The 19,505-nt window shown below is 37.3% G+C and overlaps 1 protein-coding gene across 2 annotated transcripts in view; it reads left to right on the top strand.

The window, feature by feature from the left end:
• Positions 1 to 8,459: 8,459 nt before the first annotated feature.
• rasa1a (RAS p21 protein activator (GTPase activating protein) 1a) overlaps positions 8,460 to 19,505 on the top strand; it is an 86,932-nt gene continuing 75,886 nt past the window's right edge. Inside the window, exon 1 of one of the 2 annotated variants that reach the window (XM_079815046.1) lies at positions 8,460 to 9,388. In XM_079815046.1, the coding sequence (XP_079671172.1) occupies positions 9,018 to 9,388 (371 nt within the window). In that variant the 5' untranslated portion in view covers positions 8,460 to 9,017. The remainder of the gene's footprint in view (positions 9,389 to 19,505) is intronic. The other variant, XM_079815047.1, reaches the window with a different exon arrangement.

Below are 19,505 nucleotides of genomic sequence, written 5' to 3'. Positions count from 1 at the left end.
ATATTTTGAGTGGGGAAAAAATGTCTTTTCTCTTACCCTTTTACAGGGTCTCCTTGTTACAGTGTAATTATTTCAGAACTAAGTAATAATAATTAACTAAATGTACTTACTGTAGGGTTATTTAGGGTGTGGTGCATGTAATTATTCATAATTTACAGTTATTACTACAGTAACTAAATGTAATGTGTAACAATCACTGTAACATAAAGTGCAAAAATGGTACTATTGTGCAGGATCTCATGTTTTTAAAAGCAAAAATGAGTTCGGTGTGATCGGCTCCTTACGCTTGTCACAAATTGGACAGATAGTAAAACCTCATCTGGGCGGATTTTTTAACGGTAATTTCCAATGATTGACATCCTATAGTTTAGCGGTATTTTCATACTAATGTGTGAGTGGTATCTTAACTGTAAAAAAATGGCAGAAACACAGCTTGTGTGAACGGCAGATATGGAACATTTTAAGTATTTCCTATTTATTATACATGCAAACAAGCATGTTTTTCATTTTTCAGAATTCTAAAACTCTCTGTTTATTTCCAAATGTAAATAATTAAGTGGTTTCAGAGTTTAGATCCCACTGTTTGCATAAGCAGATAACATTAATTACGGCTAATTTAACGAATGCTTGTCATCCTGCGGAAGCCCTGCAGCATCTTGGGACTAAGTGCCTTGTTCAGGGCTACAGTGGTGATAGGAGAGCTAAGTATCCCTGAACATTTTTCACAATCTCATTAAGATTCTATATTGTCAATCCCTGTGGCTCCAATGTGTCTTAACAAGCAGCAGATATTAATACCTCATTATATCACTCATTATGTCTTTGAATGTACGCCAGTGGAATGAAGATTTCAAGTGTGCTACATCACAGAGTCTCGTCTGAGGCAGGGATTACAGACTGAAAACATCAATGCACATGCTGCTAGATTACAACATGACATGACATTTGATTTATGCAAAACATGTTTAAAAATTCATTGATAACCAAACAGGACTTATTTTTTTAATTTACATTCAGATGATATTAAAAAAAGATTAATTGACCATGTGGTTATTCTTTAATGATCTATAATGAATGTTTGAACACTGTTGTGCTGTTGTATTCACTTAAACTCAAATAGATAATATATTAAGCAAGAATCATAAATGCTTTATTACAAATGCAAATATCTGAATGACGACTAATGCATATTAACATATTAACTGGAAGTGATTACAACAATAACAAAAAAGTAGCCTACTGAAACAACAACTTGTTTATTAAATAATGTTGTAAACTGTGCATAAACTGAAATGCATAAGCTGATGTATTTCATTTCCAAGGATCATGAAATGTTGGTTTTACATACCAGAATAAAGCCAGGTGAAAGCAAGGGGAACGGATGAAAATTAATAATCATCCAAAAAGGAAAGACATTTCAGAGGTCGATCATTTTGATAAAAGAAAAACAAAGATATATTATATAAAGTTTTTTTGGTAGCACTTTACAGTCCTGTTTCCCATGTACATATGCACTTATTATTACAATAACTGGGTAATAACTACCTATCCCTAAACCTAACCATAACCCATGTAGTTACCTTATATTACCCAGTACTTTCTTAGGTAAGTACACTGTAAAGTACACATAGGTGTATGTACTGTAATATAAAGTGCAACTGTTTTTTTTTTTTTTACTTGGAATAATCATGCGCAATAAGACCAGGAATGTGCATTAGGAAAGTAAATAAATAAATATTCTATTTTGAATTGATGTTGACTGTAGAGCTTTTATGCTCTGATGATATCATCCAGCTGGCATTATTTTTCAGAAGCCTGTCGTCCATGAGAGCCTTTCAGTCTGCCATGTTATGGATATCTCAACCTAGTAAATTTTAAGAGGGACAGGTTCCCAGAGACGAGTCCTCTTGCCATGGCAACCCCAAATGGGAAGAGAGGTAAGCTGCTTGTGCAATGCTGGTATAAAATCATCTGTAAATTGCATTAAAGCTACTGTAGGCGCAGTGCCATAAAATGCATTTCTCAAAGTGACAAAACTCCTTCACTGTGTGTGTGTGTGTGTGTGTGTGTGTGTGTGTGTGTGTGTGTGTGTGTGTGTGTGTGTGTGTGTGTGTGTGTGTGTGTGTGTGTGTGTGTGTGTGTGTGTATGTGTGTAAGGCTTTTGTTATAGTTCTAGACATTGATCGCATACAAGAAATTGAATTAAGGAGAGACAAGACACAAACAGGGCTGGCCAAACTGATTGCTACCAACACATAGTGTCCCTATACCCTAGAGTACGTATAGACAAAAGTATTGAGGAAACCTGAGCAGTACACCAACATGGACTTTAATATCATTGCCTTCTAAATAGATAGACATTAATGCGGAGCTGGTCCCCTCTTTACAGCTGTAATAGCTTCCACTTTTCTGGGAAGGCATTCACACACCATGAACAGACACCCGGAGCAGTGGGCAGCCATATATATATATTTTTTTTTCTGAGGTGCCCAGGGAGCAATTGGGGGTTAGATGCCTTGCTCAAGGGCACCTCAGTTGTTCATTCACTCCCCCAACCTACATTTCCTGCCAGCACTGAGACTTGAATCTTCGACCTGTGAGTTTTCCCAGTCCTGTTTGTGTCAGTATATTGTATATATAACAGAGTATGTTTTATTAGTGCTGCAGCATATGGCTTTTAGTAAAACGTGTTTATATCCACACTTTTTAATCACTGTAAAAAAAAAAAAAGAGTTCTCTCAGAATATCCCAATCAGCCATGCCTATGTGTCATTTAGTGTGACAAAGATCTGTTAGGTGTAATGATTCTTGAATACCTTATAAATTAGATATGTGCTCAATATGGTAATAAATAAGATTATCACACACACAGTTGTCATGACCTGTATATTTAGTTTCTTTTTTTAATGTTATGTTAGTTTGCATTCATCAGTTACCTGTGTTTCCTTTGTTCGTGTCAGTCATCGGTTGTCATGGGGCGAATTCCAAACGCCGTTTTTGCACCTTAGAAGGGCACTTTGGGAAGGGGACGCCATTTTGTTGGAGCATTCCAAATGAAAGTGAAAAATAAATCCCTTCATGAAGGGCCCTTCCACAGGCCCGTTAGCGAAGGGAACATGCAATGGTCACTTCAAGGAATTTATGCATAGGGATGCTCAACACTATCTCACGACCAATTCGTACATATTTGTACAAGGTGGCTAATTTGTACGACCTCATATGAATTCGTAAAATTTGTCTAATGCAGTGATGGGTAGGTTTTCGGGCCGGGGTTTGGGGTAGGTCATTCATACGAATTGACCAACTCGTCAAATACATACGATTTAGTAAAAATGTCACAAATTCGTACGAATTAGCCACCTCGTAAAATACGTACAAATTGCCATGAGATCAGGTTGGGATGCTCACTTCCGATTGGAATTTGCCCTATGGACAATCATCTCACCTGTTTGTTATATTGTCATTGTCTATTTAAGTTCCTCTTGGCTTACAGTTCATTGTCGGTATTGTTGTGTTATGTTGTGTACTACACACTGTCACGCTGTCCTTTACATGTGGATTACCTTTGTTTGTTCAATAAACCTTTTGTTATTTGAACTTTTTGGAACTCTTTTTCATCATCATCTGGACTAAGACGTGACAACAGTATCTTGTTCTACTTATTTTATCAAAAATAAACCAGAAACAATATTTTTAATGAAATCTATTGGTGTCTTTGTTTACAGTGAAATGTTCATGTTGCATTTTAGGTGATAATTAAAAGCACATCACAGTCAGAAATTATTTTCAGTGTGATACACTGTCTTTTGAATCATGTCATTTTATTATACTTCTATATACTTATTATATTTTTCAGGCCAAGTTCTTGCTTTTAGTTGTTGTACAGCCATACTTTAGAGAGCTCTCTGTGTGCCCTATAAATATTTCATGAAGCTATCGCAAGAGCGACCAAAAATCTAATTGCCGACCAATATAAAATAAGAACACCACGCTATGTGTCCCAGCAGCAAAGCATCATGGGTGTGTGCCTGTTTGCTTCTACCGGTCCCTCAGGGGAATTCTGATAAGTTTTCTAGCACATGTGAGTCAAGACAAGAATGGGACGACCGAGACAAATTAAGAGAGGGACTGAGGCTTTAGATGCCCTATTTAAAAATAAATTAAAAAAACACAGAAGACAGACTATGCAGTATATGTGTTGGGTAAATCTGACATGGAGGTGATTTAACAGGTGAGTAGCAGAAAAAATATTCTGGTCATGGTCTTAAGAACACACTAGCATTGAAAAGGTTATATAGAACCTTCAAGGAATCTTCATACATAGAAACTTCTAGGGCTTCCCCTATTTCTTAGAATCTTTTTTAGCCAAAGTATTCTTTCAAATTGAAGAACCCATATCGTATATAGAACCCCATTGATTTTTATTTCAAAGACTGTACATTACAAAAGAAATACAGTATATATCGAAACAGATTTGCAGGATAATGATGATGATGCGACCTAACTGTCCATGAGTTGACCTTAACTTTGTCCATAACCAGAATGTTTCATCTATGTATGAAAGCACTCGTATCCTCTAGTGCATTGAGGTGGCTAGAAGACTGCTTAAACATTCATGGATTTCCTCATTTTAGGAATATAAAATTCACATCATTTATTTTTAAGAGCACTGACTGTTTTTGGACATTTTTCCACAAGACTTTCAAGAAGATAGTGATAATGCTAAAATTCCCTTTACAGAGACCTCCTGACCTAGACATTTTATTATGACACACAGGCTGCTTTAAAGTTTTATATTAATGTAGAGAAAGATTCGATCTAACTGTAATGATTTTATACATTTAGCTGTGTGTGATATATATATATATATATATATATATATATATATATATATATATATATATATATATATATATATATATATATATATATATATATATATATATATATATATATATATACCAATCAGGCATAACATTATGACTGAATGAATAATCTGAAATAATCATTATGAATAATCTATTAATCATTAATCTAATATTGTGTTGGTCCCCCTGGCTGCCAGAACAACACTGACCCGTCACGGCATGGACTCCACTAGACCCCTGAAGGTGTGCTGTGGTGCCTGGGCCTGGCACCAAGATATTAGCAGCAAATCCTTTAAGTCCTGTAAGTTGTGAGGTGGGGCCTCCATGGATCAAACTTGTTTGTTCAGCACATCACACAGATGCTCGATTGGATTGAGATCTGGGGAATTTGGAGGCCAAATCAACACCTCAAACTCGTTGTGCTCCTCAAACCATTCCTGAACCATTTTTGCTTTGTGGAAGTGTGAAAGAGTTAAAGAGGCCACAGCCACCACGGAATACTGTTTCCATGAAAGGGTGTACATGGTCTGCAACAATGCTTAGGTAGGTGGTGCATGTCAAAGTAACATCGACATGGATGGAGGACCCAAGGTATCCCAGCAGAACATTGTCCAAAGCATCACACTGCCTCAGCCGACATGGCTTCTTCCCATAGTGCATCCTGGTGCCATGTGTTCCCCAGGTAAGCCACGCACACGCACCCGGCCATCCACGTGATGTAAAAGAAAACGTGAATCATCAGACCAGGTTACCTTCTTCCATTGCTCGGTGGTCCAGTTCTGATGCTCACGTGCCACTGTTGGTGCTTTCGGCGGTGGACAGGGCTCAGCATGGGCACCCTGACGGGTCTCAATGAGCCTTAGCCGCCCATGACCCTGTCGGCCGGTTCACCACTGTTCCTTCTTTGGAGCACTTTTGATAGATACTGACCACTGCAGACCGGGAACACCCAACAAGAGCTGCCGTTTTGGAGATGCTCTGACCCAGTCGTCTAGCCATCACATTTTGGCCCTTATCAAACTCACTCAAATCCTTACGCTTGCCCATTTTTCCTGCTTCTAACACATCAACTCTGAGGACAAAATGTTCACTTGCTGCCCAATATATCCCACCCACTAACAGGTGCCGTGATGAAGAGATCATCAGTGTTATTCACTTGACCTATATTATATATATATATATATATATATATATATATATTCATATATATGAATGGTCATAATGTTATGCCTGATTGGTGTTTGAATATAATACATGAGGTGTTAGTTGTAATTAGTAGTAGTGTTTTTGTATTGTTTGATGTTTTTCAAAATAAAACTTTATCTAATGCATATATTGCTTGTTTTCCCTTTTGGAAATCTATGTAGAAAACCTTGGGGGATGGCATACTTTTTATGATGGATATATTATCAAGGACCCCCAAGCTCCCAAAAAATGGGGTGAAATATTTTTTTCCCCAAAAAGTAAAAAGTCATGCCATAGAGGGTTAAAATAAAGGTTCTGGTTCCATGAAGAACCTTTAACATCTATGGAATCTTTTAATTCCACAAAAAGTTATTTAAAGTGTCTCTTTAGGTTATTAAAATGTTCTTCAAAAATGATTTTGTATATTTTTAATGTTAGTTATTGCATTACAAAACAAAACAAAATCTAATCAAGTGACAATTTTTTGGGTATTATTTTTGACATTTTGATTTATTGACATAAAAGTGTGTGTGTGTGTGTGTGTGTGTGTGTGGGGGGGGGGGGGGTGGATATTCTTGACCTTACTGGTTGTTGCTGGTATACAGACTATGGACATTTGTATATAGCAATTGTGGTGCAAGAGATGCCTCTAATCTAGTCTCTTCAACAAACACACACACACGCACGCTCGCGCACACACACACACACACACACACACACACACACACACACACACACACACACACACACACACACACACACACACACACACACACACACACACACACACACACACACACACACACACACACACACACACACACACACACACACACACACACACACACACACACACACACACACACACACACACACACACACACACACACACACACACACACACACAAAGATGTCCATAATAACAAAGTGAGGGGCTGGTACTCAACAGCAGGTGCTCGTGCTCCTCCACTTGGCTAACACTCTAAGATGGACGATTAGCTGCACCCTGCTTTGAATCTCATTATCGTGGGTCTGGCAGACGCCATGGCAGCAGCAGGACAAAGAGCCATCCCTCTTCCCTACAAATCATCCACAATACAAGCTGGCTTCCCGCAGCGCAGCCCAATCACACCACTGAGACAACACGGCTTCAGTTCCTACTTTGAGCACAAAAGAATGAATTATTACAGACTGTATAGCAGAGGATGATTGTCTAACAGAGTTTCTTGACAATATGTTACAATGTTCTGACTGCCTAGGGGGGAAAAAATGTAGATTAATGTATAGGTTTGCTAATACATTTTATATATTATAATATTATAATTTAAAAATAATCTAAGGGTCCTAATGAGATCCAATAAAAATCATCAACAAAATCAGTTCACCTATGAAATGTTGTCACAAAAATTTACAATGTACAGGCAGTGTTTATATCAACATGACAGAGGCAAGTGTCTGGTCACCTGACATTTGAGAAATGTCATTGAGCTTTATATAGTGTCTTCTGCCCTTAGGCAGATATGTTTTGACTGTAGATGAGGAACAATGAACACAGATGCATCTGCAAGCCCTGCAAGGTCCCATGGCTACATCAGATCATTGCCTGATTACTTATGTCCAGCAACATCTCTACCTCTCAGGCACAGCTGTGAAATATGGTTTCAACAGTAATAAAAACCAGCTCAGTTATGGAGGTCTAGGAGTGACACTAAACAAGTTAAATAAGTCGACAATTTAATAATTCAAAAATAAAAATGGAAATAATTAAATCACATTTCAACTTAGCTTAGCCTTCTTAATTCATGTTAAATAAAATAATAAACTAATATATAATTGTAAACTGAAATATAAATTGACTTATTCACTCGCAGAAAAAAACCTGTCACATCGGACAGTTCACTCATGGGGGCAACAATCAGCTTTCAACATAATTTTAAGAGCACATAGACTAGGCCTACAATAGGCTACTGTATACAATTAAGCAGATGCAAGAGAAGTCTGCTCTGCTTTATTCTTGTTAGTTCTTTAATAACACTAAATATTACCAAAGGTCTGATATATCTATTCATTTAAGAACAAATGCTTTGTGTATGGCATTTACAGTCAGGGACCACAAACAGTGATCTGAACATAGGCATTGTGTCAAAACATATATTTTATGCAGAAACCATGACTCAGCTATGGTATTATTTTATTAAAAACAACAACAACAAAAAGCACCTAGTCTTTATTAGCCTAGGTTGAAAGAACAAGCTATTGATATATACATATTTGTGCTGCGGTCAACATTTATTTCAGGATCAAAGGTGAGGCTGTGTGTTTTGAATATGGGCAAATATCTATTTTCCTTCCTTCTCCGAGATCGCCGAGCTCACTGATGTGAATGCACCGGCTCGGCGATCGGCTACCTTGGTCTGCGCATGAGCGGGGACGCGCAAGGAGAGGAGTGGGACTGGGAGCAGCTGTGGCAAATGTTCCAACAGTCCAGCAATCTCGAGACGAAAAGACAATTTACGGCAGAAGAAAACACTTTAACATACATTTTGAGCGGAATCGATTGAGGCGAGGCGCGTCGGACGTCCGCGATAATCCGCGAAACGTTCAAAGTAGCAGATCGGCGCGTTCACTGAACTCAATGCAAACAAAATAACAACATCGAAAGACTGACAATAAAAGCCCACAACTGACACCAGACCGAACCAGGGCCTCGACACATCATCCTCTCATCTATTCGGACATTTATCCTGCAGCACTTCAGAAAAGCCCATCTTCTCTTTGTGAAACTCAGGAAACAATGAAGACCTAAACTCATGTGCTAGCCGCTGAGCTGAGTGTGTGTATGTGTGTGTGAGAGAGTGTGTGCTCTTCTCCAGGAAACTTTCTCCCTTCGCTTTAAAAGACTGGAAGCAGAAGAAGCTTTGACAGACTTGGAGAAGAAGCTCAGGCTGTCTTCTAGATTTCTGCATGGAGGTAAGGGGCGAGGACAGGGGATCGGACGGCAGCAGAGGCCCCGACTCGACCCACTTTCCTCTTTACAACAAACCCGCGCGAGCGCGGGTCACGGATTCTGACATGATGATCTACCCGAGCGCTGGAGGAGAAGATCTCACGGTGAGAGCTGCTGCTGCCGGCTGCGAGTCTCCCTCCTCTGATGGGCCGGGCAGTAGCCGGATGTCACCCACCGACGGGCCCTCTGCCTTCCCACCTTTACCGCCGCCCCCTCCGCCGTCTGGAATCGGGGCGCAGGGGAGTGTGGATGAAAGTGATCAACAGGATGGGCCAGAATATGAGGAAGAGGAGGTTGTATTCCCCCTTTCTGCGCCGCCCACCAACCAGTAAGGATTCATCTCTCACACATCTATCTTTTTTGTTAGTAATTCATGATGGGAAAGCATCATCCCATTGGCTGTTTCTCAAAAGCTAGTAAGCTGTCTACATCTATAGTTTTGAATCTGTCTTCTACAGTCATGTTGTTTTTGTTAAATAACTGGCAGCTGTTGTCTCCAGGAATCTACTGTAAAATACAGTGTATTAGACGACGTGTATAACTCTATACTTTTAAAATAGCATCTATCAGATATTAAAACCTGCCTGTTGTGATAATACAGGTGGTACAATGAAAAACCACATGCTAAGTCTCAAGAAAATGTACACCTTGTTACCAACTCAAAGATATAACGCCATTAAAATAACGCAGTAAAGCATTAACTTAACGATAAACGTATACATAAACACATCCTAACAATAAACATAACTGATAACAAAATAAGAAGAAACTACTTTTAAATAAAACCTGTAATATTCAACTATTATCCATTAAATTACATTTTGTCCATAGCATTCTTGATATGCCCCATGCCAAAAACCAACAGAATTTTAACAACTGTTTAAAACAACATTTCCTGTTATTGTTTTGTATAATATAAGTTTGCACAATTCATACGTTTTTAAATAATTTTAGAGTAAAAGCACATGTAAAATATATAATTAAAATTCAATTAAAATATAAAATTAAATAAATATTTTTAAAATATAATATTTCATACTGTGCATTGCAGGGCAACCTACACTTATTTTATATCGCATATATATATATATATATATATATATATATATATATATATATATATATATATATATATATATATATGTGTCAATACATGCATGCATAGGCTCATAGCAGACTTTTATGAGGTCACTTTTGTGACTTTCATATGATATATTTTACTTTCTCGTATTGTAGAATGTGAGGCTATGTATTATGTAGCTGTTATGCTATTTATTTTGTATTATGGGATAGCCATATAACTTTACCACCTTCCTTCACGAGATATTAGTGTCATGTCAAGTCTTTTCATTATATTCCTCCGCTGCATCATTGTGTTTTTTTAGTTGTAGAGAATAATTGTGACCTGACCTATGAATTTCATTAATGCAGTGTTTTGATTGCCTGTATGTATCCAGACCTTCCTTCTGCACACATTGTGAAACCACAGTTACTGATAAATGGTTGTGATTGATTTCTGTCTTTCATTATAATACTGGTGACAAGATCAGTTGGCTGAATCTTGAATGAAGAATGTTAGAGTGGTGACACCCTGCTCCTAGTCTATGTCACGACCGATAAGCTAAATGATATAGTGTGTAATTTATTATGTCTCTCTCATATCTTTGGTTGCTCAAGAGCATGTTGACAATTGGGCCTGGAGTTTAATATTGTGCACTAGAGCTGCATGATTAATCGTTAAAAGATCGCAATCTTGATTCAAACACCCACGCGATCTTATCCCAAAAATGACTACGATGTCTAATGAACCTTTGACAAAATCACAGCAGCACTTTCAGATCTGCGTTGGCGCTGCCACTGACCCAAAGAGAGAAGTTGTCATGTATAGGTTTGAAACAGCTTCACAAACAGTCTTCTCAACCACACAGTATCATTATTTCTGTCTCACAGAAGTACCGGGATAAAAGTTTATATCCCCTTTTGAAAGTAACATGGCGCTTCAAATAAAGATGACTGCCCACCGCTCACCCCTCCCTTACGAAGCATGTAGAGAAGCTTCGGTGGCCGACAAATATGTCGTTGTCTGAGACAGCAGGGAGTAGCTAGCACTCTGTAGAGAAGTTTGTCCATTTAGGGCTACTGTAGAAACTAGGGCTGTGCGATATTGAAGAAAAATGCGCTATGCAATACCTTGTTAAAGGGTTTGTTCACCCAAAAATGAAAATTATATCATTAATGACTCACCCTCATGTCGTTCCAAACCCGAAAGATCTACGTTCATCTTCGGAACACAGTTTAAGATATTTTAGATTTAGTCTGAGAGCTTTCTGTCACTCCATTGAAAATGTATGTACGGTAGGGATGTGCGATTTATAACCAAAAAAATAAAAATAACCAAAACCGACATTCAGAACCTCTAACTGACGTATTTTTCCCATGTCGGTTATTTCGGTTTTCACGTGACTCCGCCCCGTCAGTCACATCAAGTGCAGTTTGCAGGCACACAGAGAGATGCAGGAGCAGTTATCTGTGTTTATAGAAGCCCAGAATCACTATAGTAACTGCAAGTTTTACAGTTTTTATACAGGTCAGTTAATTGCTGTTCTTATAGCCTACGCGCTGACACACACACACACACACACACACACACACACACACACACACACACACAGACGGCGCGCGCAAGCCCCGAAGCCAGATCGCTTTCACTTTCGTGCTCATAAAGTTTGTCAAGTACATGCATTTAAAGGCTTGCCAGTTTCAACATTTAAAGCGATTGTGCACTATTCAAAAACAACAATACGGACAATGTATCCGTTCAGGGCTCAGCTTTTTTCTGTGACACAGAGAGCTGAGCCGTGTCGCGTCTCTGACAACGCGCGCGCCCTGAAGGCAGACCTCTTCCACCTGTGTCCTCACAAAGCTTGTTATTTGTCTGTGGTTTAAGCCCTGCCAGTTTTCGACCATCAGATGTGTATTATGTTGAACTAATGCCTGATATATTGTGACAAACGAGCACTCAGACAGAAGCTCACACAGCACGTAGAGAGTCACAGCGTGTCAACGCTGTCCTGTGACTAAAGTAAAGTCACTAAAGTAGCTTAGAAACTCAACCGTTATAGGCATACATTTGAATACCTTTGAAGTAAGTACAAACCACAGCTTCATAATGAATAGAGACGGTATGAGTAATTCACACACACAGTCACTCTCTCATTAATGCATTCAAATAAATGTAATGTAGGCCTATGTTAATTTATCTGCATCTGATGTAAAACAAGCAGAAATCTGCCCCATAGACAAGAACTGCTGAAAGTACTTTAAAATCACAAAGAAATTCACTTTTTCATTAGAAAAAAAATTCCACCTTTAATAATAGAAAATATTTACAGTACAAACCTTATCGGTGAACTTACTCAAAAACCTTATATTTAAAAAAGAAAATAAAAAAAAAAGCAAAATTTTAATTTAATAAAAAAAAAAATGAAAGGTTGCAGTGATGATCATTGTAGCCGATCACACACATGTTGAGGGCATGAAAACAGCGATCTCGTCATTGCAAAACTTAATTTCTGTACACACTAGCGAATCTTCTAATAATTGACATGTTATTTTGTTTAGTTGTCGGTAGGGCTGCACGATTTGGGGAAAATATCTAATTGCGATTATTCTGGTTAAAATTGCGATTGCGATTTAAAATGCGATTTATTATTATTATTAATAAAAGAAAAGTGTGTATATAACATTTTGTGTTTATATATTAATATGACTAATTATTATTATGATTATTATTATTGCTAAATAAAAATAAGAAATATTACTATTACAATAACATTCATTATTAAAAATTTAAAATAGAGCATTTAAGAATAAAAATAACAATATAAAAATAATAATAATAATAATAATAATAATAATAATATTTTTCAGAAAACTTATTTTATAAAAAAAATTATGGGTTAACTGTTAATATGCAGACAGCCTATGACTAAAAATCATTAGAAAGGTCTAAGGATTTATTGTAAAAAAAATATATTATTATAAAAATCTGTGCTTTTTATCTGTGATATCAATTTCTTAAATTGGATGTCTTTAATATGAAATATGAGCCCCTTATGCATCCACTATGGGGATTAAAACTCCTGTACATTGAAGAAAAACATATGGATTCAGGGTTTTTCCTGGGTCAAAAATGGTCTTCGGTGGTGGCTGACAGACATGGTCATCCATACACACACACACACGGTAAAAAAAGTACCCTACCCACGTGATCTGCAAGCGCAATACTGACAATACATTTAAAATAAATTCAAAGAAAGTTTGTAATTTTTGCTTATCTTATTTTGATACCTTTATGTTTGTTTTTGTTCCTAATTTTTGACACTATTTACAGATAATTGTTTTGGTATATAATCATATCAATATTAAAAAGTAGTATTAAAAAATGAACAAATAGCCTAATTTTCTGCCATATACAATTATCAGCTAGCTAATAACAACTTTGTTCTGGGTTCACCTCACTCCAGTGTAAACGAAATTATTTATAGGCTATATATTTTACTACACATTGTGAACATAAATAAGCTGAAAGACTGGATAATTAAAACTAACTCTTACACCCACTCTTGCTAAATTGGTTGTGTTCTCATTTCAGATGTGTTCTGAGTAAATGATTAAACTGATTTGTGAGTTCAGTGTTGGACAGATCAGTTGTTCTAACCAGTCGTTAAAATGATTCGGCTCAAAGGTGTCATTAGGTCGCGAATCGGACATTGGCAGACGCGTTGTGTGCGAATCCTGTCTGTTAGAACATCGCAAAAGATTTGTCAACACACAGAAAACACTTCATAACCGGATAGGATTTGTTTCCCGTTTATTGAAAGTGTGGTTTATGTCAGCTGGTCAGAGAAGAGTCAATGTTTTTTGAGCGCAATTCACACCCAGCGGTAATTAAAGGAAAACATAGTCTGATAGTGCCACGTGCAAGATGGATTCGGTCTTCCGACCTTTTGATTTTGATTAATGTAATATGTGAAATATAAAATAGCTAAGAATGCTTATTTTGAAGACAGATAGAGTGTGAGCGGGGGAGGAGCTCTCCGTTAACGCAAGCGCAGCAGTTATCTACTACATCAGAGGTGTCCAAATTTTTTTTTAAAGGGGGCCGGATTCGATGTTGTGGACATACCCGGGTTAATAAGTGCTCTATTTAGATCACCACAGGTAAAACCACACTACAAAACATGCTTTCCTGACTTGGTATTTCTGTCTTTTTTCCAGTCCAAATATAAAAAAATTCTTAAATCAAGATGCTTTTACTAAGGAAAATTACATAGAGTTTTAGCTTGAAACAAACTAAATTATCTGCCAATGGATTAGAAAAATAATCTTCCAAAAGCTTCCTTAAAGATTCCAAACAGAAACATTATTTTTCTTACCCCATTGGCAGATATATTTGCTTGTTTTAAACAAAAACTCACTTCAATTAAATTTTTTTTCCAGAAAACAAGAAAAAATGTCTAATGTCATTTAACTTATCTCGTAACATCTTGATTTAAGAATTTTTAGATATATTTAGACTAGAAAAATGACAAAAATACTAAATGACAACATTTTTTGCAGTGCACACAAGGCAAAAAGTAATACATACATTATATATATATAATATCATAATCTAGAATGGTATTTAGTCTATAGACATATAAATACAAATGCACAAAACTGCAAGTTTATGACAAAAATAGTCTTTATTAAATTTGGCCTTTATTACTCATTTAATACATGTCTACATTACAAATTAAATAAAATGAGATATTAACCTACATTTCTGACAAATTACCACGGTTACAGGTGTTACCACAGTAAATCCATGATAAATTCGAAATGCGAATTGTTGTTTGAAAATGATTTTGAATCGGCTCTGCTGATTTGCACGTTAGTGTTGTTTATTAAGTCAGCGCTGTTTAACTGGATTTAAATTAAATCCAATCACAGAGAGATTCAGTACCGGAGACCTCAGCGCTGAACTCGAACACTTCTCACGGGCTTCGGAAGGCTGTTTAGTGGGCGCGTGATCGAGACACTCAGCAGGTAAACACATTTGTTCAGAGTCAGAGCTCGCGCAGAGCACAAGCAGCGCTGTTTCGTTCCGCTTTGGGCGCTGTTTCCCTGGCCTAAAGTCCAGTACTGCCACCATGCGGTGACATCGTGAAACTGCATAATTTGTAAATGATAATGATAATACATTTTAATAGACGCGCTGCGGGCCGTTTGAAATTCATCCCCGGGCCGCATTTGGCCCGCGGGCCTGACTTTGGACACCCCTGTACTACATCAATCATCAATCACAATAACTGATCAAATAAGGCTTTGGCGGGACAAAAATTTGTTTTGGCGGCCGCCAAACAATTTTCAATGTAGGAAAAACCCTGGGATTGTCATATACATTTATATAGAAGTATTATTTTTCTTATTTTCTACTCAAAAGTTCGACTGACGATATGAAGTGAGTTATTAAACGTTGTATTTTGTTGGACAACAGGTTTATGAACTCTTCAAAGCGCATTACTCGTTTTTGAAGATGTTTCACGCGTTGCTTTTTCAAACTCACGTTATAAGCGACTCAAACTCGCAGTGCTTTCAGACGGAGCAGTGTTTGCTATTGATCACGGAGCCGCTCTTCACTAACACGCTGGGCATATATTTATTTAATTAAAATCGCAGCCTTTGCGGTTCTATTAAAATCTCAGCCCTAGTTGTCGTTTCAGATTTGTGGGAGAATCCTGATGAAATTCATGTTTCTCAATTTATCCAGAAATGTGCAGATATATTCATAGTTTTCTATCAATGGTTTTCATAGTTTTGTAAGTACTAATGTAGTAAGACAGTGAGACCAAATTCATGATGCATATTCTTTGTATATGATATAATTCCCTGTTTGTTGTCAGTGGTTTCCTTGAAAGTGCTGAAACTTGTCAGAAAGTGTGGGCATGAATTAGAATTTTTTCTAGACTTTCAGTATCATAGATACTTTGGAGATCCTTTTTTTTGTATTGCACAGTGTAAAAGAGAAACGTCTGACCTGCGATTTGTGCACTGCTGCTCTGCTCAGTTGTTAGCTCTTGAGATACACTGTTGCCTTAGACTGGTGGTGACCCAATTTGGATGAAAGTTTCCTCAGAGCTTCCAGATTATTGACTCTGACAGACTCGACTGCCTATAAGGCTGGGCAAAGTTGCTTTCTGATGCACCAACGCTGAACCAGAGGTGCTCCATAAGCTTATATTACTGCATGCACTCGGCGACTGCAAAGTTTTCTGCCATGATGAGGTATTATTCACATTTCAGCCCTTATCTGCTCAAAATGGCTTAGGCTGTGACATAATAGAAGCCTGTGTCGGCTTATGGCTCAGTGCACGTCTAAAATGTGCAACACCTTTGCAGTGAAGAGGAAGCACCCAAGTGTCCCATGCAATGCGGGTGACGTTAAAAAATTGCTGGCTCTATCATTTTTATTTTAGGTGTATATTCTGTATATCGTCATTTCCACCTTCGCTTTCGTTTTCCTTTCAACGGAGGTTGTTTCAATGTTTTCTCACAGTAGTAGGTTGAATGGCGGTGCAGTGTGGTACACATTCTCCCGTTTGGATGCGGTCCTGCTTGTCAGAATGTGTGACTAAAGTTAGTGCTTTAGTAGCGCACAAAAGACAGCCATGATCGTTCACGCCTCACTACTGTGCATTTCATTCATAATCAATGACGCCAGCAGCGGAATAAATATTTCACAGATGTTTTCTGCTGTTTAACAAAGACAAAAAGGAGAGTGTATGAAGAGCGGGGCAGTGCTCCTCTCATGCACTGGGCTTTAAACGCAAACAAACAGCACTGTGGAGAAAAGAGCAGGTTGATTTTGTTTCCACGAAGATTAGAAAGGATTTTGAGTTATAAACGGTTTCCCTCAAGAGTTGGGGAGAGAGAGAGAGAGAGAGAGAGAGAGAGAGAGAGAGTTTGATTTGGAGATCAACAGAAGTGCATATTGTGTCTGCTAGATAAGCAATTGCTCAACAAACTCACTCTCAGTCAAGGGCTAACTGAGCACCAATGCTGGTTGTTTGCCTTTTTTTTAAATTAAATACAGGGACTTTGGAATGCCAAGTGGCAGGGGCAATGTATAGGGGGGAAAAGTTAGGACAATTCGGGCCCCAACAAATTGGTAAAAACAAATTAAATTATTTTATTATATTATACACTATATAAACCATCATCATTGAGTATATTTCAAATAATAATAAAATGAATGATGTCTTTGATTTTACTTATTTTGGCAATAAAAGTTAAATATCCCCATCCTACAATGTGCATTCTGGGATGAGCAGCGCTGAGCGGAATGAGCAAGCTCGAGGTCAGTATTAGATTTTGGATAGCTACCTTGGCTTGTATGTTTGGTGCAGAATGGGTGTGTTGGGGGGGCCCAACCTCATATTCTTTCATAGGGCCCAAAATCGCTAGCGGCGCCCCTGCCAAGTGGTACAGCGAACTGAAACTGCGGCTTAGCGTATTGCGCTGAAATATGTTCTTCATGCTGTCGAGGGGCTTTTGCACTAGAAAAGTCTTCTCTTTCCTCTTTTTTTTTCATTAAAATAGCCTGGAACAACTTCTCCAATTCATTTTGACTGCGATCATGACCATGACCGTGTTTAGTTAGAGCAACAATTCTTTTGGATGGATTGTTTTCAACCATCTCTATATTGCTCTTAAAAAGTCTTCTGCATTTACCTTTAACCACCTCCTTTTTTAAAAACAAAAGCACTAGGATTCATTCGAGCAATGCACATGTTTCATATAATTTCTTTACTGTTTCTGGACATCTATTGATTTTTCTTGAGAAGAATGTAGGTCATGTAGGCCAAGCTGATATGATGCTTTTCCCCATTAAAAAAGGTCTAATGCTGTAAAAGCTCCATTTCTTAGATTTCACGATTTATTCATGATATTGCATGAATATTAGCAATATATTGTGAAAAAACTAGAAGATTAATCAGCCAATTTGGGAATTTTGAGATTATTAGTTCTTGAGTATGCCAATTTGTCAGTTGCCAACAGCCTTGTCATTGGCTAGTACACATCTTCCATATATTTTTATTTGAACTTTTAATAAATCTGTTCTTAAACAAACTGTAGCGAATTAGCTCTGAGGGGAAATATTAATAATTATTCATAACTCATTATGATTATTCATTATGATTAATTATGAATATTTGAATCAGTTAAATAGATTAACTTGATGTAGCTACATAACATTATTAAGATTACAATCATTCAATCAGTTCGTCCTAAGGACGTTCAGTATTGATTATTCATTTAATTCTTAGAAAAGGAAAATTTTTCATGGCCACAGAAAAATTATTATATCTTTGAATTTACCTAAGCGCTTAGAGCGCATAGCAATATCGATCATTTAAGGGACAATATGTTTGGAGGCACAGAGTCATGACCAACATATATTGTGCACAAACTTTAATAACTAAATCACGGAACAAGACTACAACTAACAAAAGACATACATGACAAGAGGTAAGGTTAAAGTGGTTGGAGGGAAAAGGGTCAGAACAGATTGATGAAGTTATGCAGAAAGCCTAGAACCTTTTGGAAGAACCACCATTAATAAACTTCTTTGTCTGAACAAAGAGTTTACAGTTTTACTAACTTCTACACAGCGATTTCTGTTTCGTACTTTACTTTCATTTAGCATGAGCTGTAGAAGACCGTCCGATGTGAAATCGCTGGAGAAAGTTTGTTGATTCCGTCCGATGGCATTGAAGTGGCAGTCAAGTTCTTCTGCATCGATTGAAGAAGAAATTATGAGCTTACGTGGTTGCTTCGACTCCATAGAGGAAGTTGTACATGGCATGCAGAGTTTGGGCTTTCTGGTCCCTGGTCTTGTGAGGCCTTTGGTACGGTGTGTGTGGAGGCCTGCCATGTAAATCTCCCTTACCATTAATCTTGCATTAAAAAAACACTATATAACACTTAATTTTAGCATTTACTCTCCCTTTCGAGTAGTGATGCACCGATTATGATTTTACATGGCCGATTTCGATACCGATTTTTTTTCAAGAAAACTGTCCGATTCCGATACCATTTTCCGATTTTTATTTTTATTTTTACACAATAAAAGAATGAAAGTATACATGAACAAGATGTTAATTTGGTATTTAAAAGGCTAAATTGGCTTTTGGCTAATGAAAACAAGTCCGCAATCTGAAATTAACGGGAAATTGAATTGGAAATGAAAAGGCTGAAAGGTGAAATTAAAGGCAACAACTGCATATTCTGCAATCCAAACAAAGATGATACTTAAATCAGCATTTGTTTTTAAATTCAGTGTAAAGAAAAAAAGTCTTTGCCAGTGAAATTAAATAAAAGCAAAGTATATAATTGTTCCA

Source organism: Gobio gobio (genome assembly GCF_949357685.1).
Source record: "Gobio gobio genome assembly, chromosome: 4".
Lineage (NCBI taxonomy): Eukaryota > Metazoa > Chordata > Actinopteri > Cypriniformes > Gobionidae > Gobio > Gobio gobio.
The sequence above is the reverse complement of the archived record's forward strand: the minus strand, read 5'-3'. Positions and strand labels throughout refer to the sequence as shown.